At 31.2% G+C, this 24600-nt stretch overlaps 1 protein-coding gene and 1 long non-coding RNA gene across 2 annotated transcripts in view; one reads left to right on the top strand and one right to left on the bottom strand.

The window, feature by feature from the left end:
- Positions 1-12414: 12414 nt before the first annotated feature.
- Positions 12415-24361, bottom strand: LOC140443567 (BTB/POZ domain-containing protein KCTD3). Its single transcript, XM_072534901.1, has 2 exons — positions 23679-24361; positions 12415-15018 (listed from the first exon to the last, which is right to left on the bottom strand). The coding sequence occupies exons 1-2, from the start codon at positions 24175-24177 to the stop codon at positions 13319-13321; spliced, it is 2199 nt and encodes a 732-aa protein (XP_072391002.1). The 5' UTR covers positions 24178-24361; the 3' UTR covers positions 12415-13318.
- The window catches only part of LOC140443569 (uncharacterized), a 365838-nt gene continuing 363031 nt past the window's right edge, over positions 21794-24600 (top strand). The window contains exon 1 of the long non-coding RNA XR_011951236.1: positions 21794-21903. This is a non-coding gene — a long non-coding RNA (uncharacterized lncRNA). The remainder of the gene's footprint in view (positions 21904-24600) is intronic.

The following is a 24600-nucleotide window of genomic DNA, read 5'->3' as shown; positions in this document are numbered from 1 at the left end:
AGTTTTAAAATTAAAAATTTAACAATTTAATATATTGAAAATAAAGATTTTATTGTGAAAAAACAAAAAAAAAGACAGTTTGCAAATCAATGGCATCGAAATTTGTTTAGGCGTAGATGCAAAGTTACCCGTTCGTACTCCTTTCCCACTTCCCCCTAACTACATATTTCATTATGAAATTTTCAAGATAGTTTTAAGCCGACGGCCACGGCACCACGCTGTGAGTTTATGCAGCCACCCTCTTAAACCGTAACCAAATCGCCCATTTGAACTGGTCTTCTATAAGCGTCTATATTCTTTGATTGCATGTTCTACCGTTTGTATGGATATTACGGATAGAATAAAAATAAAATAAAAAAATAGATATGCACATTTTATTTAAATTTAAGTGAAAACATTGCAACTGTGAAAATAAAAAACACCACAGACGGGTTAATGGTACCTAATGTACTGAAAAGAAAATCAATAGTATTGTATGTTCGACCGTTACAAATGGATATTAGGATGATAAAAGTAAAATACAAAAATAGATATGCATATTTTAATTAAATTTAAGTGAAAACATCGCACATGTGGTGAAAATTAAAAACATCGCTGACGGATTAATGGTAATGTGCTGATGTGATGAATTTTCCTTAAAGCTGGATCTCACTAAACTCAACTGTACAGACTCAACCATGGTCCATGATACAATGAACACAACACTCAACAATTACCAAAAAATATACTTTTTCTTCTTTTTGTGTACTTATGCATGACTCTGTTTTCCAATGTTCCTCCAGAAAGTTGTCATTATATCGTTTTCGTGGTGTTCTCACTGATCGTCTTTTTATGGGGGAACCGTCTCCCGCCTTCTTTACTACTCTATTTGCTGCGAATCGGCTTATATGATAGTTCCATTCTACTATTCTCTTTCTTGGCCAATCCTTGACGTTCTCTACTTTGCATCTCCGTCGTATATCTCTACTTCTAGCTCTGTCAGTGTCTTACCATCGATTTTTCTAAGAGTTTTCATCTCTGTTGTTTTCTTTTGTATTGTATTCTTTTCATTCCGGCATCCTGCGGCCTTGTTTGATCGATTTACTTGATCTTCCACTTCTGTTTCGAGCTTTTCGGTTTACGCGTTCTATCTACTTTCTATTAAGCGAAAGCAAATCTTGATCTATATTAATCTTTCCAACCGCTATCAACTTTGTCTTGGAAATGTTAATTTTAAGGCCTCTGCGATAACTTGCTTCGCTAACTAGATTTACTACTGTCTAGAGATATTGTAAATTTTCTGCAATGACGGCTGTATCGTCAGCGTATCTGATGTTGTTGATTACTTCTCCGCCTAGTGTATTATTAAAGTCGTTCCAGGAACGCAACTCAGCAATATTGGGAATATCATTTTAAAGTCATCTACTTTAAAATGTATAATATATTTCTGAATTGTCAATATGAATTAGTCAGATAGAATTAAATTTATTCGAAGAATTTTTCACCAAGTAAAATACAAAATTTGTTTAATTTGTTAATGCTTTGTATTTTGAGAACGATTTTCGAAGTGGAAATCGAAACGTCAAAAATAAACTTATTTTAAACTTAAATTGTGGCTTATTCCCAATAAAAATAGTAATTGCATTAAGATGCCACAATAAAATAGCTTTAGAACAATATTGTTTATATAGGTAAGTGATTGAAATAATTAAATTGTTTTGATGTGTTCGAAATTTTTTGTCAAAATAACTGAAAATAAAATAATATAAATAGCTAAAACCGCAAAATCGGAGTGGAAAGTAACATTTTTTGATAAAAGTAACTTTCTTCTTGTTTTCGCATTTCTTATAGTCTATAAAGAGCATCGGATCTTGTTGGCACCCACCTTTTACCCATTTCTTCCACACCTTCCGGTCTTTTGGCATTTTCTTCATCTGCTGCATTGTTTTCTCTCTCTTGGTCCCGACTTCCAGGATTTGTTCCATCCAAACGTTCTTCTTCCTTGTATTTTGGCTTATGTCGCTTCCTCTACTAGTCTGTTCTGGTCCGTTCTAATTGTGTCCGTGCCACTTCAGTTTTTTTTCTTTACGTAGTAGTAGTTTCTCTGAGCATTATTTTTTTCTATTATATTTCTTAGTATAATTATGTTATGAACTGTTTTGGCTCTGAATGCTGTTTGCTTAACTTTTAATTTTTCCGCTACTTCTATGCTTAGCCTTCTTTCTATTATTCTCGTAAGAAACTTGAACACCACTAATGATATGCAAATATATTTATAGTTCCCACACAAGGCTTCTTCTCCTTTCTCGCGTATTGGTATCAAAAAGTTGTCTTCCCATTCTTTGTGCATTTTATTATTGTTGTCATTTCGAGATCAATTTTATCTGATACGCTTTTTTTCTACTTATTGCTTCTTGTAGGTCTTCATTTCTTATATCTTCTACTTCGTTAAGTGTTATCTGTTCTATAGTTTCTTTAGATTCTTTGACCATATATTTGTCTTTATATTCTTTCCACACCTGTTTATATTCTTTCCTACTTTCTGTTGTATTTGTCTTGATTTGATTATATTTGCCTCTTACTCCTCTGAGTTCTTTTCTTTTCTTGCCTCTTCAAACTTCTTTAAACTGTCTTTTTCCTTTTCTTATTAGTTCTTAAAGCGTTTCTATGTGTTTGGTACTCTTTCTTGTTTTGTTTCTCTCTTGTCCTATTATAGTTTTTCATGCCATTTTCTTTTTCAATACTTCTTCCTGCATGCCTTTGTTCTGATTTTTGATTGTTAATTTTCCGCATATTTTCTCTGTCTCCTTCATTATTCCTTCTTAAAATTTTCCCATTTTTCTTCCATACTCATTTACGTTTTCTTTCCCTGTACCATTTTAAACTCAATCAGTTTCTTCTTGATATTTCCTTTTCTTTTTTCATCTTTTATTGCTATTCTGCTATATTCTATCTGCATCTGTTTTCGGCATGTCATCTCTGCAATTACCAGTTTGTGATGCATACTGATTTCTGCTCTATTTCTGTCCAAACAAAATATGTATTTTGTTTCATTTCTTGCGCGTAGGAGACATAGTCTATTAGGCTTTTTGTTTCTGTGCCTTCTGCTACGAATCTATTTTTTTCTTTCATAGCTCAAAAAATAAGCTTTTTTTCGTGACACTCGTCCAGCCAGGAAACGACAGTTGCTTTAAGTAGTGTGGTCCTCTATAACAAAAACCTATATGTTTCCTTCAGTCGATTTTTTGGACTTAAATAATTATTTATTAACAAATTAAGGTCAAAAACGGTAAATTTTCGCTTTTTCGTCTCTCTGCAAAAAGTAAAGTACTTGAAACAAATTTGAGAGTAAGAAGCTTATAAGTCATATAAAAACCTTCAAAATGGCGTTTTTAAAATGTTCCTATCATTATTTGTTGCCTAGAAAGTTTCAAAATGGGTAAAAAATTTCTGTTTTTCATCTGCGCAGTGCTTAAAATATGATTAAAATTTCAAATCGATTGGTCAAATAGTTTAAGTTATTTCATTTGTTTATCCCAAATTAAATTTTTTCCAACAATATACCTAAATCAGAAAGTTATGTAATTATAGTAATTATACGGGTAGTTTCTAAAAGAAGAAGATTTATTCTATTATTATAATTTAAAAAAAATGAGCTAAAATAATTTTAAATATTGCAAAAACATGTTGCCTGCAAGAAAATTATTTTTTCATATTTATAAAGCTGTTTTTTTTTACAAATTTATAAGAAAAAAAGTTGACCTAGGACAAATTGGAACGAAGTTAGTGCCTTTTTTGTTAAATTGATAGCAGCTTTGTTTATAACTATTAAGAGATCTTTTTAGGGCCATTTGAAAGAAGATACTTTAAAGTTTTAATGTGAAAAATTAGAAAAATATTACATTTTAATGGATTCGTTCACTAAGCTTCAAAAACGAGGTCTTCAAAATCGGCCAGATTCGAAACTAGTAAGAGTGGTGTAGGGTGAAGCAGTTAACTGTATCTATGTTTCTTGTTTATAGATTTCGACGTTTCTTTTTTTAATTTGTATGCACTTTTTGCGTACATTACCAATATGTTTTATTTAAATAATTAAATTGTTAAATCAAGCATCTAATTTGTTTAAACAATTCTTTTTCAGTTTTTTTTTAGTAATATTTGAGGTAATTTTTATTGTAAAACATAAATATTTATGATTAATATATACTTCTTCAATAAACTTCGTAAATAATTTATTTGAGATTTTTCTCAATGAAAGATTTTCCATGGCAACCTATTTTTTTTGTTTATTTATTATTCTATATTTACGTAGCACATTTTAAACAAATTATAAAAAAATGTTTTTTGCTTCAAAATTACTTTTTTTTAATAATATGACAGCAATTAAAAATGCCGATTTTAACGTTTTTCGAGGCCACTTTTCAATAGCTTGGACATCCACTAAAAAAAAAAAACAAAAAATATGAGGTGAAAGTTTACAAATGAGGTTTAAAATGCACAACTCCATTTTGATTTTATATTTTATATGACATAAATCAGATTAAAATATCCATAAACAAATTAATATACCGTTGCGTTTCGGGATATATAGACTTGACAAACATCTAAACTTTAACGTTCAAAACACATTGTTTATTTTTAACCCATAAGCTGAATCTTATTTCAACCGAAAAAATAAATATGATGCTATATTAAAGTAAAAAGTTTACCACGGGAAGCTGTTTATTGATAACAATTTTGCAACAAATAAAAAATTTCATTTTTATTTGAACTATGTATTCTTTTTGCAGGTTCCCGTGGTATGTTGTGGGCAAAATTTGTACTGCAGCATCATATTCTTTCGATTAAAGATTTTAGATAAGACAAAATAATGTGTTTTAAACGTAAAGATTTAGACGTTCGTCAATTTTATATAGAATTGTATCTATAATATATCACAATTGTATTCCGAAACGAAACGGTATATGAATTTGTTTATGAATATATTAAACTGACTTTTGGAATATAAAATCAAAATGAAATTGAGCATTTTTAAACGACTTGAATTAAGCTTTCATCTGGTATTTTTGTTTTTTTTACATGATGTTCAATCTATTAAAAAATTACCTCAAAAAACGCTAAAATTGGCATTTTTCGGTTAATTTAGTTGTTTGTTTGAAATTTACGTTTTTTTTGTTGGCTTTAGGGTAAATACCCACACAGACAGAGACACAAATTTTTAAAAACAGATACAATACAGGGATTACACTCTTCTCGCCCAGGGGCCGATCAGGGCATTTTTATAAACGATAAAAGGTAGGCCTCGGACAGCTAGGTATACATACATTAAGGGAAGATATCAGGTATCAACAAAGGTGGTTATATTTGTATATTCGTTGTTCTGACGAAAGACAGCAAACAATTGTAAATTTCTTTTCTGTCTAAAGTAAGAAGATGCGGTATATTATATGGGCTTTCAATGTTTAATTTTAAAAGTTTTCTGAAAAGCTCATTAGATTGAGCTCTATATTTTAAACAATCAAAACAGATGTGGTCCAGGTCACCGATTTTATCATAGACTTAGCAAAGATCACTCTCAAGTATTTTTATTTTAAACAAATGTGCTGGATAACACGCGTGGCCAAACTTCATTCTGCTGATAATAGTTATACTTTTTCGACTGTAATCGTACTCATTGTACCAAGGTTTTCTCCTTAATTTCGTTTCAAGCCTGGTGTAACGTGTTGGATTTGTAAAGCTGTACTCTTGCCATTAATATGACCATTTCTTCATCATTATCTGTTTTGCTATGATTATTATTTGTTCATCTGTGGTTAATTCGTTATTTATTTGTTCCCCCATTACTATGCTTTCTTTGACAATTTGATCTGCAATTTCATTGTTTGTTATTCCTGCGTGTGCTTTGACCCAGAAGAATTTTATATATTTATTTTGATCTTGTAAATGTTTAAGTACTGCTTGCATGCTAAAAATAATGTCATTGGTTGTGTTTGAGTTTGATTTTAAAATTTTAAGAACGGAAAGTGAATCGGAAAAGATTATAGCATTCTGATCCTCTTCCTGATGAACACATTCTAGTGCTTTTAGAATTGCTATTGCCTCAGCTGTGAAAATAGATGTGTTTTTGTTTAACTTATATTTTTTCTGTATACGTTTAGGTATTACGAAAGCGGAACCTGTACCATCGGTGTTTTTTAATCCATCAGTGTATATAGTGACGTAGTTTGGATGTTCCTCTAAAATTTGATTTATGACTATACTATTAAATGATGCTAACTCCAAATAAAGGGGTACATTCACATCATAGAAAACAAAGTGATCAAAGTAGTCGGTCGCTACCTTTGTTTGTGGTTTTAAGGTCACGTTTCTCACTCCATCACAAATAGGAGGAGAGTTTTTATGAATCCAAAAAGGCTTAGTTAGGTCGTATTCGTTTAACTTATATATGCTGCTAATGAATGGTGAGTTTTTGTTTATGGCGAATGTTTATGAATGGCGACTTAATAATCATTTTTTCATCTAAAAATGATCTTCTTAGTTCTAATGGAGGTTCGATTGCTTCAGCTCCTAACGGTTCAACTGGTGTAGATTTCATTGCTCCAAGACATATTCTGAGTGATTTGTTTTGTATAATATCCAGCTTACGTAGATTTGTTTTATTGGCTGTTCCATAAAGTGTACAATCATAATCAATTATTGATCGTATGTAAGCTTTATAGAAGATTAGAGCTGTTTGAGGTTCTGCACCCCACCAAGTTCGCGTTCGATTTTAAGAAGTTTAGTCCTTTATTGCATTTTGTCTCTATTTGTTCAATATGAAGTTTCCAGGTCTATTTTCTGTCTAATGTGATTCCTAAGTATTTGACATTGGCATCCACCGGAAATTCTATACCATTTATTGTAATTTTCTGCATCGGTTTCATGTTATGCCTGGTGAAGATTATAAGTTTGGATTTTTCTGCGGAGATTGCGGAGGTGTGTAAATTAGTAGTATATATATTAAAAAGTAATGGTGCAAGGACAGATCTTTGTGGCAAACCTAAATTTGCAGTTTGGTATTTTACTGGGCACCTATAATGTCCTCTGAGCCCTACTTGCCTGTTTATAAATAATTTGCATATCGTGTTAGCAACTTCTTGAGAGATTTGTAGTTTCATCATTTTTTCCCGTAAGATGAACTAGTTGACATTGTCGTAGGCACCTTTAACAACTAGAAACATCGTTCCATTATACTCGTTTTCAGTTAAGCCTATTTGTATGTCTGTAACTGAGTGTGTCACCGCATCTATGGTGCCAAAACCTTTTTTAAAACCATATTGTGTAGTTGGCAGAGCGCCGGTTGTATTTAACCACCATTCCAATCGGTTTTTAATTATTCTTTCGAAAACCTTGAGTATACATGGCATAAATGCAATAGGTCTATATAAGTCACATAGGTGGGGGTCCTTGTTTGATTTGTGTATTGGTATTACAATAGCCTTTTTCCATTCTTCTATACTTTCCCCATTGATCCAGATATCATTTAGAATTTTGATTAGAAACATCTTGGCATTGTTTGGTAATTGGAATATCATAGGATATCTAAAATCATCATATCCAGGTGATGTATTCTTTCTGTTTTTTATGATATAATTTAATTCTGGTAAGCTAATTGGTTGACTAAAAATCTTATGGTTGGTGTTATTTTGTCTTTGTTTTGAGAAAATGTGTGAGGTGTCATCCAAAGCATTAGCTGGTGTAATTTTATTTAAAAATTGTTCTTGCCAATTATAATTCCCCGATGTATTACCTTTCCCATATATCCTATTCATTTTTCTGGCCTGAGTCCATATGTTTGTCAATGGTGTATTTATATTTAAGTTTTCGCACCAGAGCTGCCAATGTAGTTTAGCTTTAAATTTTAAAAACTTTTTTGTTTTTGAAATTTCGTTTTTACATTTCACATAATTTTCCATAGTACTTTGTTGCTTATACGTGTTGAGCATTTGTTTTTTTTTAATAGCCTCTTCGCAGCTTTGATCCCACCATGGTGGAAGAAGAGTTTTTTTGTTCAGTTTAAAGGGTTGGTAAATGGGTATAGAGGCATTGGCTGCCTTATTTACCCCTTCAACTAATAAGCTATAATTATGTTCCGCGTTATTGCTATTTTTAATGTGTTGTGAGAAATATGTATTCGCAACTTCTTAATATAGACTCCAATCTGCTTTATTCAAATTCCATTTCGTTTTTGGATGTATTATGATGTCTTTACTTTCCATGCCTTTGTTAATTTCTATAATAATTGGAAAATGGTCTGAACCCAGTACATCAGGTAAAGTTTCCCATGCACAATTAATTGCTATATCAGGAGTTGCAAAAGTTAAATCCACGACTGAATTATTCCCATTAATGGTTAACCTTGTAGGTGTTCCGGTGTTAAAAAGTACTAACTCCGTATTGTCTGACTCGGTTATAATTTGCGAACCTTTGGTGTTACTTTTGGATAATCCCCATGTTGAATGATGCGCATTGAAATCACCTCCAAATATTCTATTTGACTTGGTACAGTTAAGAATTGCGTCCCAATCGGCAGTTGTTGTTCGTATGTCAGGTGGGCAGTATAATGAGAAACATGTTAGCGTTATTTCACTGTTATTCAATATTTGTATACCACACATTAAAATATTTTCATTACAATTTTTTTTAATTGGAATTTCTTTAAAACAAAATACATTTCTGTCAAGGATTGCCATACCTGCATAACCATCATTTCTATCTTTCCGAATAATATTATAACCTTTGAAATTATATTGTTTATCTGGCTTAAACCATGTCTCTGAAATTAAGGCAATATCAATTATATTTTCATTTAAGCATTTAAGTAAACTCAGTTTATTAGCTACAGTCAATTGCGCATTCCATTGTAAAATCTTTATTTTATTTTATTAGCCATTACTTAAATTTATTGAATTTGTTAATTTTATCATAAATGTATGCTTTATCTAACTTTTCTAAATCGCTAAAAGAATCAAACTCTTCGAGTACACTTTTAAAAATATTGAATAATATGTTTATAAATTCATCTGTATTAGGATCCGGATCGGCACTGTGTAAAATATTTGAGGGAAGAGGTCTTTTTGGACCAAATTCAAAAGGGAACATAGCTTCAAGTAAAGGAGATTGATTGGGCTTTTCTTTTTTTAAAACGTGAAGAAGTTTCAGGTTAACTTGGAGGTACTTTTTGTGTTTGTGTTTGTTTTTGGGTATTGGATGAGGATGGTTCAGGTATATGTTTGGTGTTAGTTTGACTTGGAAGAGGTGGAAAGCTTTCATTATTTAGCATACCTAATACTTCAAAACTATTCCTTGTACTAACAGCAGATGTATAAAAGTTTTTTAGACCGTCCTTTGCTTCTAAGAAAGTTAAATTTTTTTCGGCAATATGTCTTTTAATTTCGTTTTGTTCTTTAAATTTTGGACATTGCTTGGAAATGGATTTATGCTCATAATTTTTACAGTGTATACAATAACTGTCTTGTGGGTCTCTACAGTTATGATCATCGTTTTTCTCCTGTCCGCAGTTAATACATCTGGTTTTTGTACTGTTTCAATTACGAAATATGTGTCCATGTTGCAAGCATTTAAAGCATTGCATAACTCTATGCACATAGCGTTCTACGGAACAGGCAACACTGTTTATGTATACATATCTGGGTAAAATGTTTCCTTTAAAAGTAAGTAATACCATTTGTCTGGGGACATATGCTTTTACCCCATTTAAATTAATTTTCCTTTTAAGTCGAGTGACTTCCGTTACTGTTATATTGGATATTATATTATCAAAAAATATTCATTATTAAAAGCAGTATCTGTGTTTCTTATTATGCCTTTTCGTTGAAGCAAATTATTTGGAATATATGCTTTTAGTTGTTCCTTTTTTAAATTTTCATTTTTACTAAATTATTTGCATCTTTGGGGCTTTTAACTCAATACTAAGAATATTTTTAATTGCTAATTTTTTGTGTAAAATATGACCTACCTTCATAGGATGCAGTTTGCCAATATTTTCTTCATTTCTTTTTTCAATGAATACATATACCTTATCCGTTTAGAGAAGAGATAATCTTTTTGTAGATTAAACAGCTTACTTCCTTTTTCCTGTTCCTTGGTCTGTAGGCATTCTTCCACTTGGTCCATATTTTTGGTCCCCCCTTTGTCAGGGGGAGAGTTTTCATCCATTTTTGAAAACTACCACTACATACACACAAACAACAATAATAAACACTTAAAAAACACAAAAACTGGGTTTATTTTCCCGGAGTGAAATTGGTTTATTATTAATAGTCACAAAAAACTAGTCTTAATCTCTATTTAAGCACCTGTAAATATACGTCTACTCGCTATGAATGATCGAACAAGACTCAAATTTACGTTTAAAGTAAACGTAAAATAAAATCATAAGAATAACTTTTGCCTTGTTATAACTCAAATTATTAAAAAAACCGTTTTAAGGTGAAAAAAGCATTTTTTTATATGTTTAAAAATTGTTATACATAGGTACTCGTATATAGGTTGCCATGGAAAATTTTCGGTAAACTTTTCAGCATAGCATATTGGCATCATAATAATATCGATTAAAACAAGTTTAAACATGCAGGTATGAAATTGAAAAAGTATATATTAATCATAAATATTTACGTATTACAATAAAAATTACCGCAAATATTACTAAAAAAATTGTTTAAACAAATTAGATGGTTTATTTAACAATTTAATTATTTAAATAACACATATTCGCAATGTACTCAAAAAGTACATAAAAATAAAAAAACAAACGTCAAAATCCATAAACAAGAAACAGTTAACAGCTCCTTCCCCCTCCCCCTCTCGCACAAGTTTCAAAGCTGGCCGTTTTTAAGGCTTAGTGAATGATTTCATTAAAATGCAATATTTTTCGAATTTTGCACATTAAATCTTTAAAGCATGATCTTTCAGATGCCACTAATAATATTTCTTAATTGTTATAAACAAAGCTGCTATCAATTTAAAAAAAAACTGCACTAACTTCGTCCCAAAGTGTTCAAGGACAACTTTTTTTTTATTTTGAATTTGTAAAAACACACAGGCTTTCTAAATATAAAAAATAATTTTCTTGCCGGTAATGGTTAGTTATTTTAATTGTTTATAAGCAAAAAATGTTTTTGCAAAATAATTTTTCAATATTTAAATTTAGTTTTGCTCATTTTTTTTTTTAAATAATAATAAATCATAAACATGTTTTATTTCTTTACTCTTTTTGGAGTACCAGAAACTGAATACAAATTTTGACCATGATGAACGTCAGGTGGAATGCATATTTTAGATTCCCTTGCCGAGTAATTCATCAAGCTGTTTGCTTTGCAAGTTGTAGAAGGCACAGTGGTAAAATTTGAATTCAGCAGTCAGGTAGGATGTCGTATGATTTCTCTTGTTATTAGATGGCGTTGTTAAGTCTGTAAATAGTTATTTCGATAATTATTGACCTACGACGGGATAGATTTTGTTTCGATTCAGAGCAGTGGCATATACCGCTCTGATGAGACCTTAAGAGGTCGAAATACGTATAAACGGCTTGCCGCTGCCCTGTATCGAAACAAAAATCTAATACCATCATTATGTTTTATTTCATAATAATTTTATCAATCGATAATTCTTTTACCATAATTCTCAATATTTACCATATTGAGGAGAGGTCTTATTTTGAATCATATGACGTCTTTATCTATACATGTATTACCAGTGAAATGTATAAATTTCGTAAATTTCAAATACTGAGTTCTTGATATACATTTTTTTTATAATATCTATACCTAGATCTTTCTCCTCACTCCCACAATGCCGCTCAGAGAGTACTTGATGATATCCAGAGAATAAAAGAACACCAATGAATGCTTTGAGGTCAGCTGAAGAAAATATAAAACAAGGAGTATTTTTACTATTTATATATCGAATTGTTTCTTCCACAATGTGTTCCAATAAACGATTTGCAAAAAATTTTTTCAAAAATTTCAACAGTAGTTTTGGTTAATAGTGGAAGTTTTGTGTAAACTGCTAAAAATTTTTTCCATTTAAATTCCTCTTCTATAAGATAACGTCTTTTTTTCGATACTGTTCTTCAGAATATTTGACGGCGCAGATTCATTATCATAGACTCATCGATTTTGGATGATTGTATATTTTTTGACAATTTGCATTTTATTACCAATTCTGTGGGTACATCATTTACTTCCACTGTTCCTAGTAAATCATCATGGGTTTCATCTTAAACTGTTAAAGAATCAGGCACCGGCGGTAGCACTATTACATCAATCTCTTCAGCATCGTAAAATTGGGATCATTTCTTATATCTTTTAATGATAACGCTTTTAACACATCTTCAAAGATCATAAATAGGTAGAGTAATAGAAAAAAAAATCATTTACTTTATTTTTATATTTATTATCCAAAATAATCGTTCAAATATTAGTTACCACGAAATATATTCTCTTAAATATGTTTGAATATAAAACTTGTTATGCAAATCACAATAAGCAAATGTAAAATTTTAAAAAATAAAACTACTTGTGCACAGATCCACATTCCATTGAATACTGAAATGCTGCACATTTTGATAAAGCTAAGTACCAGTGTCCTATTTATAGAACAGTTTATAATAAACATTACTACACGAATATTCCAGTACAAGATAAGAAAGTGCCGATATGAAACTTTTATTATTAAATGTGTAAATCTAAACAAAGTCAGCAAATTTGTCCAATATTTAAACTTTTATTTATTGAAAGGATATTGGTGATTGATGATATAATACAACAAAAATTATAATTCAGTTAACTTCAGCCCAAAATTTATATAATTTTTCTTTAAATTAAATTAATTTTAAGAGTTGAAAAAGAAATAAAATTGTCAGTGTCCTATAAATAGGACAAAATACTTCTGTCTGTCAAAATTTTGTAACAGAGATGAATAACTCAAAACATATAAATTTTAGATATAATATGATGTTTATACAAAATCTGCCCAAAAGCGGAAATTTTCAGATTTCAAATCAGATTATTTTCAGATATGTCTTCAGATAAAATGTGTGGTCTATATGAAATACCCTTTATACAATAATACTTCGTATATCAGTCTACCTAACTCATAAAATAGAAATGAATATTGCAAAGCAGCAACTAAACCGGAAGCGAAGTCATTTCTATTGATAGATTTAGGTATTATGAGATCTGTTCAAAGTGAGATTGATGAATAGATAAAAATATGTTTTGACGCAAAAGTTAAGATATTTAATAAAAATTGACATTTAATAAATAAAGTAAATGATTTATGATGAGTTTGTAGCTTTTTCATTATCCTGGTGTAATTGCTGATTTAAAAATGCTACATTACTGGATTTCAGTCGTAAAGCAGCAGCCATATATGGAGAAGGAGACATGCAAGGAGTTGAACACAAACTGTTACTAATATCACACTGATCCAACATAAGAAGTAATTCTTCCATATTCGGACCGCCGTTAGTTTGATTAATACTAGTACTATCAGACTTATAAGAAATGTCAAGAGCAGTTGTAAGGTCCCACATTTGAATAGAACCATTTGAATGGCCAGTAAAAATAAACCTCCTTGGTCTGGAACCCATCCTACTGGACCCTTCACATTCGTGAACACAGAAAGCACTAACAGTACTATTATCTACAGCTTTAATTACACAAATCCGTTTTCCATTGCTGGCTAGTCTCACAAATATTTGGTCAGAATCTGGCACCACCTTTTGGATAAAAACTTGCTCATCATCTTGTTCTCCAAAAGGTCCACACTCATTAGCAACTCCATAAATCATTGTTGGTTCAACGTTTTCTAAAGATACAATTTTAAAAGATGCTTCTGGGGTTGATCCAGGCTGTGTAGAAAGCATACCCCGAAACCTTGTTACCCTCCAACTTCTGACGTGATTGTATTCAGAGCAAACAGATACAAGATATTTCTCAGAGAGTGTTACTTTTATAACTCGACTCTGGTGGACTGTAAAAGTTTGAAACAATTGAGGTCCATGACCAACAGTTTCAGGATGCTGAACTATAAGCCTGACCGCACCTGAAGTTGTTCCATACGCAATCTCAATCCAGTTGCCGCAAATGTTCGTTTTTGGGGTAAGATAAACTGAGATAGCAGTAACTGGTTCATTGTTTGGATCTCTATATAATTCTGTTACAAGTAAATCGTTGTCTTTCATTCGTAATGGAAATTTCTGCATATCTATATAGTATATACAGCCATTGTTACATCCTAATAATAATATTGAGCCTGCAGTATCAAAAGAAGCAATAGGCATAACATCTTGTGTTTGCCAATGTTGAGTCATAGCATGCCAAACTCCTAACTTTCCTGAAGGGGACAATGCAACAAGTTGACTACCTATGAAAAATAAATATTCTACTCTAACACACAAATTAAAGGTGCCAATATTTGTCCGTGAACCAACATCTGTAATACCCCATAATCTAACTTGGCTTCCATATGATATAGCAACCATTTTTGAAGCTTCTGTAGAACCAATTTTAGCATTAATTGCAATTCTTTCTATGCAACTTTCAATGTATGGACTGGTAAATACTTGTTGCCAACCACTAGAATCTTTTAACCTGTAACAAACAACAAAGTGGGCATAGGCCACAACTATCCAATTATGATGTGCCTTTATAATCTGAACCCTAAGAGGATCGGCCCAACTAGAAGCTGTAACTCCAAATATCAATCCGACATCATTCCTTACTAATTTATTAAGATCTGCTGAAGAATTTCTAGCATGTCTTAGGTCTAATGAAGCTGCTCTTGAATGACCTCTGCCAGATAATCCACGCAAATCCTGTGAGCTTCTGCTGTAACTATTGGATTGACCCAATCGAAGTTCTAAGGATGAATTTCTTGAATGGCCATGTGGTCTACTTGGTAGATATCCTGGTGAATGCAGTGTATATCCCAATTGATTTTGATTTGAGCTGCCAGCCTCGTCTGAAGACTTTCCTAAAATTAAAAATATCTAAATAAACAATATGGTGAAAATAATTTATATATATAGTCAATCAATAATATTTTAATATCTAAACTTTAAAAAATGGGTTTTGATGGTCCACTTCTTGGATGGCTGAGAATATATTTAATTGAGTTCAGACGGTGTGTATCAGGGATTTTGTTTCCAGTGAGATTAAGGTTCATTCAGGAATACCCCAGGGTTCTTATGTGGGGCGCATGTTATTTAACATATTCATCAATGATATATACCACTGCTTCCAGCACAGTTCACCTCTAATTTTTGTGGATGAATCAAGGTTCTACACAATTATCAATAATACAGAAGACTGTGTTAATCTTCAACACAATCTTGATCAGTTGAGTGAGCAGTGTGTGATGAATACCATGGACCTGAACGCATATAAGTGTCAAACTGTTTCTTTGGACGATCTAGATACCCAATGGAATACAATTATAATGTACAGAACATTCTTGTTGACTGGGTTACTGAAATTCGTGATCTGGGAATTAATTTAGACTCTAAACTTATTTGAATTTCATTAAATGTCAATAATTTCCAAGTCTTTACAAATGCTTGGCTTTATAAAAAGATGCAGTAGAGACTTTTAGAATATTGAAGGGACTAAATTACTACATTGTTCTTTAGTTAAACCTCATCTAGAGTAGTGTTCTTGTGTATGGTCTCCATCTTATAATATTTACATATCAAAAATTGTAACAGTTCAACACAAGTTCTTAAAATATGTAGCATATAAACAGAATATATATTTTGAATTAAATCAAGTAAATTATGATCAAATTGAAACCCAACTTGGTATTCTTCTGTAATAGTATTCAACCTGTCATAATTAATTCTACAGTCTAGTGTCCTCAGCTACTTGAGAAGGTTGGTCTGCATGTACCTCGCCATAGAACACAATTAAACCAAACTTTTGTTTGCATTGAGTAGCTATGGAATAAGTAGTCATCATTTTAATATGTAAAACTAAATTACATGATTAAGATTGTGATGTTTTATTTTGTTTTATTGTATTTTTAATTAACACACACATACATTGAAATTTATTTAGACAGGTATACATTATACATTGAAAATTATATAATATATATATATATATATATATATATATATATATATATATATATATATATATATATATATATATATATATATATATATATATATATATATATATATATATATATATATATATATATATATATATATATATATATATTATATAATCGTTTTCATCGTTCTTGGCGTGTGCGTGTAAAAACACTTACAATAAGTTGTTTCATCTGTCTTTCCTTGTCTAAGCTCGATTCGTTTACCTCCTCCAGTGGCGGAGCAAAATGTAGCATGTCAAACGAAATAATAGTTATAAAAAAAAAATTATAAATAATTTTTCATTAAATTTCTAATAACGGAATATACGTATAAATTGCGAAGAAGTATTTTTCTACCTTGCAGTACAATAGGACAGGATATAACGAAAAGTACATTTTAAAAGGATTTTGAAATATACCCAAAAAAGTGTTAATTATTTAACCCACTTTAATTAAAAAATGATACAGATTTTTTAAGTTTTAAGCACTGTAGCGAATTCTGAACTGTTACAACGTACTGACCTTGATTAATTAGCTAATCAGTCAGCGTCTTCACTGGAACTGTCTTCATCATTGGAATCTTCCGCCAAATCGATGATAATCCTACTTTCATTTTCATCATATGTGACCATTTTTGCCCAGTTGCCCTGAATTAATTTTTCAGTATGGTTAACACAACTCGCCCACACTGCAGGTGTTGCCTCAGCTAATGCATCGCCCCAAACTTTTTTCACTGTTTCATCTCCACGTCCATGTTCTCCAATATGACGATCATAGTATTGTTTAGAAATGCCCCAGACCAACTCAATTGGATTATATTGACAGTGATATGGAGGCAATCTCAAAACCTGATGCCCATGTTCTTGGAGTAGCTCGTCTATAACGTACCTGGTATTTTGTGGTTTATTCTGGCGACAAAGACTCAATAGCTCTGTCTTGCCCGAATCGTCGTCAAAATTTTTTTTTTCGCTCGTAACCATTCTTGTAAGTCTGATTTTTTCCAACTGGCATTCGGTAACTTTTCTATTAAAGAGCTATGGTATGAGGCATTATCCATAATAATTAGAGATGGTTCCTCCTACATTGGTATCACCTTTTCGGAGACCCACTTTTTAAAAGACTCTTTAACCATAGAATCATGATAGTCTGCACTCTTCGATTTCGTAGAAAACAGTAATCCAGCATCTTTAACAAATCCTTGCTTACTTCCGGCATGTAAAACAACAAAGCGTTTACCTGTATTTTCGTGTCCTTTTCTGATGCTTTTCACACAGTCATCTTGCCAAGTACGTTTATATGCCCCTTTTAGGAATATCCATGTTTCATCTAAAAAAACGAAATGAAGTGGGCTTGGACTTAAAAAATTTCTCATATAATGCCTCAAAAAATACAGTTGTTTGGAGACAATACATGGTTTCTCACATAGCACTCGTCTACTATTTTCTAGTTTGCATGAAAACCCACAATTTTTCATAAGACGCCACAAACTTGTATCAGAACCGTCATAAAGATGCTTGTTTCTTAATTGTGTATTTAGAACTTTAATTGTAACGTGCTCTCCTTTTGCTTTCATGCCATACAGTACATTTCTAATCTCTCCTTTTATAGTATCGCTGACATAATTGTCCAGTAACAGTACAGCCTTTGGTGGAAGATTATTTTCTTGTAGATAAGCTCTAACTTAAGGTATAAATTTTTGGAAAAACCACTGTTTAAAAATTACACGATCCATCCAAGCTGTCTTTTGATTATAATAATCAACGGGAAGTGTTTTTATATTTTTAAAAACCCCCGGATTTTTGGATTTTCCAATGACGGCTAACCTAAGCTTATGGGTTCCTGAGGCATTAGCACAGCATAAATCTGTTATACGGTCTTTGCTTGATTTGAAACATAAAAAAAATTATTTTGAAAAATACTTTATACGTAAAAAGAATTAAAGCTAACCTGGTGCACTAGTTTCTGAGCCTGCAACAAGGGTTCTTCTCGACATTGCTTTCCAATAATGCCTAGTTTCGTCTGCATTATACACTTGCTCAGGTTTTAGGTTGTGCTCTGTTATGAGATTTTCAAAATCGTAGCAAAATTCTACCATAGCTACATCATCAGCACTTAATTTCTCCCCTTGAACAGCTAATTCTCGTATTCCATGATGTTTTTTAAATCTGTAAAGCCAACCAGAAGATGCCGAGAAGGTGCCTTTAATTTTCAACTGCTCGTGAAACTTTTCAGCTTGCCTAGCACACATAGGTCCTGATATTGGAACCCCCATTGATCTTTTCTGCAAGAACCACTTGGTCATAGCATCATCAAGTTCTCGAAACGTAGACCCTTTTAGAGATTTCCTGTCAGAAATTGCTTTTGCACTGTCCGCTTTAGCTACAAAGCTCTGTAATTCGGATTTTTTCTTCACAATGTCACGAACTGTTTGTTTCCCAATATTATGTTTTAGCCAACATAGCAACACTTATTTTGGGGATTCCCTGAAATGAATGTTTACGCGGTGCTGCATTATTCAGCGATGAATGTTTACACGGTGCATTATTCAGCGTTCATGGGCGCCACCAACCTCTGGCCGTTAGCCACAGATAATCCGCGCACGGATGATCAGTTTAATATGCGGCACGGAGAATCCACCGCCCGGATAAAGCGCGATATATTATAGTCATAGTCATAGTCATCTTTATTGATCCTTTAAGACATTCAAAATAAACGTATAGGATATGTCACTACAGAACTTGGTATAAAAAACATTAATATGTATAATACAATATTCACAGTGTAAAAAAATTGACAAAACATAAAATATATATAATAACATTTTACAAGTAAAGTATGAAGCTATTGCAGTTTGTCCTAAAGATATTCATTTATAGAATAATATGCTTTTCTTAAGAGTAAATCTTTAACATGTTTTTTAAATTTAGAGATAAGTGGTATTTCTTTCACAGTTTTTGGCAAATGATTGTATATATATATATATATATATATATATATATATATATATATATATATATATATATATATATATATATATATATATATATATATATATATATATGTGTGTGTGTGTGTGTGTGTTTTGCTTATATAGCAATATCACAGAAGTATTCAGGATAGCAGTGGCACACAGACATGAGTGAAATTGAAAAAAAAATGCTGACTGACAATAAAAGAAATGATGGGTTCCAGCTACTTTTAACATTAAGAACCCTTCTAAAACACAATAAATCACTGTCTCTTTCTTTCAACAACAACTACTTTAACCATTCTGAAACAATATAGCAGCATAGACAACAACATGAAGTATTCTACAATCTATATAAACCAAATTTATCTTAAAGATGCAGTAGCAGTAAACAAACCAACACACGTTATCAACATTATGAATATTACGAGGAGCACTCCCAAATCACGATTTACAATGTATAAACGTACATAATTTCCACCTCATAAACTATATAAATAGACATCGTATACGAAACTCAGCATACCATATCATTTAGTAGTCCTTGTACGCGGAAGAATTGCTATAACTTAATTGGACCACTGTTGTTCTAGTGATAATATTTTAGCCAGGGCGTGCGTCAGGGAATTACAGTGCTTGAATTTATTCATTTATATTTATAATAAATGTTATCATTTATATTTTATGATCAGAAGAATAACAAAGATAAAATTAAATTAATAAATGTTAGAATAGGTTAGGTAGGTTTTCCAACAACATAATATGCGAATTCGTTATTGTAATGCATTGAATTAATAAAATTAAATTAAATCTGTAAAAATTGTTTTAAAATTAAATGTAATATCTAATGGCGGTTTCCCACCAAACGGACAAAATAAAAACAAAACAAAATACAAACTCGTATCCAATAAAACAAAATAGCAACTTTTCACAAATTTTACTAAAGACTGGCGTGTTTTGAAACAGTTCGTTTTGTTTTTCGAGTCCCGAGTTTTTGAAACTCGAGTCTGTTTAGTGGAAACGGTCAGTTGTGTTTATTAATGGACTACCTCACCTCTGACGTTACAATGGGCGGGGCTTCGAAAACCTTTCTAAACATTTCTACACTAAATACAAGATAGAGCTGCAGTAAGTATAAATAAACCGTCAACAGTATGATTGTTACGAGGGGCACTCCCACATCATGATTTTAACGATGTATAAACCTATATTTTCCTGTATTATGAAATACATATGAAAATTTGAAGTAGACATCGTAGCATAAGTCGTTCACAGGAATAACAGAACTGAAAATAACTGAATAAACATGTTAGAATGAGGTTTTCCAACAACATAATAACGTGAATCCGTTATTGTAATGCATGGAATTAAAATACAATTACATTAAATTAAACGTAATATTTAAGGTTGAAACGGAGTTGCCACTCGTGAACTGAGCTCTTAATGGCACTCCATTCGTTGGTTTAAGGAAAACGAAATTTCAAAGCAAAAACCTATGCAAAGGTCAGAAAAATCTGGTCAAAAATAAAAACATTCAACATATCTGAGTAATAAATAAAACAAAAAACTCAAAGTGTAACTTAGGTAATATTTTACTCAGAATCTACCTCAAGTGCCTGTGAATACCTTCTTTTTTCTTTACCCATTTCATCTACAATATGCTTACAATAGTGTATTTTTTTTATGTTTATTCACAATAGTCAAAAGCTCGACTTTTAGAACTGAATTGTCAAAACTTTTGATCGCAGCCACTTTTGAATATCCGCTTTCTTCAACTCGGTTGTCGATATATATTAAACGGGGAGTATATAACGAATATATTAAGATAGAAAAAAACATGGCGACTACCAAAATGGCACTACACAGGATCTTGATTATATAGAACGTATAGTTACGTACGAGATATCATAAGGCACTATGAATGAAAATAAATTTACTATAGACAAATTTTGATTTATTGACTTAAGGAAGGCCTCTGGCTGAGTTCAAAATAAACAACTGATCGAAACCTAACATGCGACATAGCAAATGAAAAGGGACGATATAACGAATCTATTAAGATATGTAATTGATTTTCTATCTTAATATATTCGTTATATCCTTCCCTTTCATTTTCTATATCGCGTGATAGGATTTGATCAGTTGTTTATTTTGTACTCAGCCAGAAGCCTTCTTAGTCAATAAATCAAAATTTGGCATACGGTTTTGCTTTCGTATTAAATTATTAAAACAATATGTAAAATTACAGTTTTGTTTACTATGAATAATAAATATAAAATATGCAATGTTAGTATGGTTTTCAAGGAAATCCAATGCAGCAACTTAAAATACTTGTCATAAACGAAAATTTTATATTAAAAAAATTATACTAAAAAAACAAAAGTTAACGCTGGTTTAAATTGTGAGAATTGCGACGCCTATGTTAATTAGTCATTTTCTATTGATTTTACACAATTTACTTTAAAAAATAAGTGTATTTGATGTTACGATTTCGATCGTTTAAGTGTCAAAACAACGTTGCAATTACTGCTTTATTATTTTTGTCAAACCATAAGTTTCTTTTTATTTTACAGTAGTGCTAAGTAAGCTAATTTTGAATTTCCTTGAAAATAATACTAACATTGTATATTTTATCTTCGTTGTTCATAGTAAACAAATCTTTAATTGTATGTATTTTTTTTACATACTGTTTTATTAATTTGATAGGAAATATGAAAGCAAAACCGCACGCCTATGGAGTCTTACGTAGCATAGCCTGGTTTTGTTTACTTTTACTGCACGTCGAATTTGAATGAGGTGTAATTTAGTATAAATGATAATTGTAATTAGGACTATGGGGCCCTTGTGGAACATCAGAGGTTAGATGAAAATTATTTGATGTTATACTATTCAATTTAACAGATTGGTAATGACTTAAAGAAGCTTTGAAACCACAGTACCAAATGATTATTAAATCACACAGTACTTCATTCTGTTAAAAGTAATGTGTGACTGACTCCACAAATGCTTTTGAGAATTATGTGTAACTATAACTACAATCCAATTGAGAAGCACTCAAAAAGATATTCAACATACCATCACTAAATTATACAAACTGCTTATCTTGTGTAAAAATCATGTTTCTGAGTAATAATTAAATTCTTACAAAAATAAAAGCTCAGATGTGATGTTAATAGTTTGTTCATTATTTTAGGTATGGAAGACTGAATGTTAATAGCTCTGTAAATACAAATATTTATTCTGTCTCCTAAATTAATCTAGAGGAGCAAGTAACTATCCTTCCAAAAAAGTGGAAAAACTAGGTTCTAAAGAAAATTGGAAGATAAATAAAAGTAATGTTCCCTTGTTTTCTGGTGTGACACTAGTTCCTAAAAAGTGTAGAAGTTTTACACTAAGTTATTCCTTTGTAAGGTGTAGTGGTACACCACTCTGTTCCATTGAAAAGTGTAGAAAAAAAGTGTAACACCAGTGTAGATAAATCTACATGTGCTTCTGAGAGGGTGATTATCTACACTTGTTACACTTGTCTTGAGCAGTATCATCCAACCAAATTCGACAACTGCATAGCTGCCAGATGTGTTTGATTACAAAAAATATCTTTTTCTTTTTAGTTTAATTTGTATTTAAAAACTTTAAAAAGCTTTTACTACCTCCCTACTAATATTTATTATTTATTTACAGTATCATCCAACCAAGTTTGACAACTGCTTAGCTGTCCGATGAGTTTGTTTACAAAAAATATATTTTTCTTTTTAATTTAACTTATATTTAAAAACTTAGAAAAACTTTCATTACCTCCCAATGTTTATTATTTAGATGTAGCCCAACTGCAATCATAATCTCTTCACTGGTTTTTATAATTTTTTTTTAAAAAGGATTTTCTAGCTAATTATAATAAAGTTTATTTAAATTAAAGAAGAAAAATAGAAAGTAGAAGAAAACAAAACACAAAACTCTAAAGATAAACAAGTAGTAAAATAACCTAAATTGAACAGCAACTTTTAACAGTAGGTTAACTAGACTAGAAGGTTCCTTTGCTTAGTGCTACAGCTATGATTTTCGTTTGACATTGGCCAGTGTAGCCTACACTCAACTACACTTGAAAGTACTACACTATTATTAGGATATTAGGAACACGATTATACACATATTAGGAACATACCTAATATAGCATTTGCAAGAGAACATGCACAGAATTTAAGAAGTATGTGTGGGGTGCTATCAGCTATCTGGTCAACTGGAATAATTAGGAGAAAGGGTAATGACAGAATTAAAAACACCACAAATAATGGAAATATATTAACCAATATAGCTATAAGAGTTTGCTATGATAATAATGAAAAGCATGATTTTAATTATTGTCTTAAAATTGTGCAATACTGTATTATTTAATTCAATTGTGCAACTTGGTGAATAAAATTGAACTCTAACCCTTTATTTATATAGATGGACAGAAAGTAAATTATAAGTGTTTAATAAATGGTTATTCCATATGTTTGCTGTTGTAAAAAGATCAAATAATAAAATGAATAATCAATTTTATGAAATATAAATTGAGTATCTAAATAATTACCATTTTCTCCATCTGAATGCCCATCTGTACCTCTGCTTGGGCCAGCTCTTGAATTGTGTGTTGCAATAGGTTCAGTTGACTGGTACAGCTGACCTGGATCTTGAACAGGAATACAAGGAGGTGGTAAAGCACCATAAAACAGCACATCTCCACATGTTGGTTGTGTAAGCTCCTCACACAGTAAAAGTCTTTTAATTAAGGGGGCAATATTGTAATATTCAGCTTCGTGTCTAAGAGCTCTAACATCTACATCTTTTAAGTCTACCTCTCTCGTACGTAAATAATTCAGGATTACTGAAAAAAACTTAGGGTCTCTATCAATAAATATGGCTCCCTTTTCATCCCTTAAGCTAGATATTCGTCCACTTAGTAGAGCAGTGAAAAAAGTATCAGGGATTAAGGACAAAGTTTGCCTAGATGTTGAAAATCTTTTACCTCCAACATTTAAATGCAATATATCGCCAGTGACACCTTGCTGCTGAAAAGACATGTTCAACATATCAATTTTTGATTATATTAATTATAAAAGTGTACATATTTATAGTTTTATTTATGATTTGACTACAAAGCACAGTATATTCCTTCGTATTGTCAGTATTGTATTAAACACATTATATTCTGTGGCAATCTTATTAGGCACAGGGCACAGTTTATTGAGTTTATATTACAGGTATTAAACGTCATGTAATTGACAGATTTAGACGTCACTTGTTAGTCTTGTTACACTATTCGATTCTTTGTATTTCGATAAATTTGAACCCTATGTAACATCGATATTTTCAGATATGTCAGAATTTATTTTTTATAATAAATAAAATAATATTTAAATGAAAATATCTGAATCAATCGAAAAATACACGTGCACATGCTCTTAAAATGTATGTACATAAATATCGCACATAATAAGATATTACCTTATGAT

The sequence above is a fragment of the Diabrotica undecimpunctata genome, chromosome 6, assembly GCF_040954645.1.
Source record: "Diabrotica undecimpunctata isolate CICGRU chromosome 6, icDiaUnde3, whole genome shotgun sequence".
Classification (NCBI taxonomy): Eukaryota; Metazoa; Arthropoda; class Insecta; order Coleoptera; family Chrysomelidae; genus Diabrotica; species Diabrotica undecimpunctata.
This window is presented reverse-complemented; position numbering and strand designations above follow the sequence as displayed.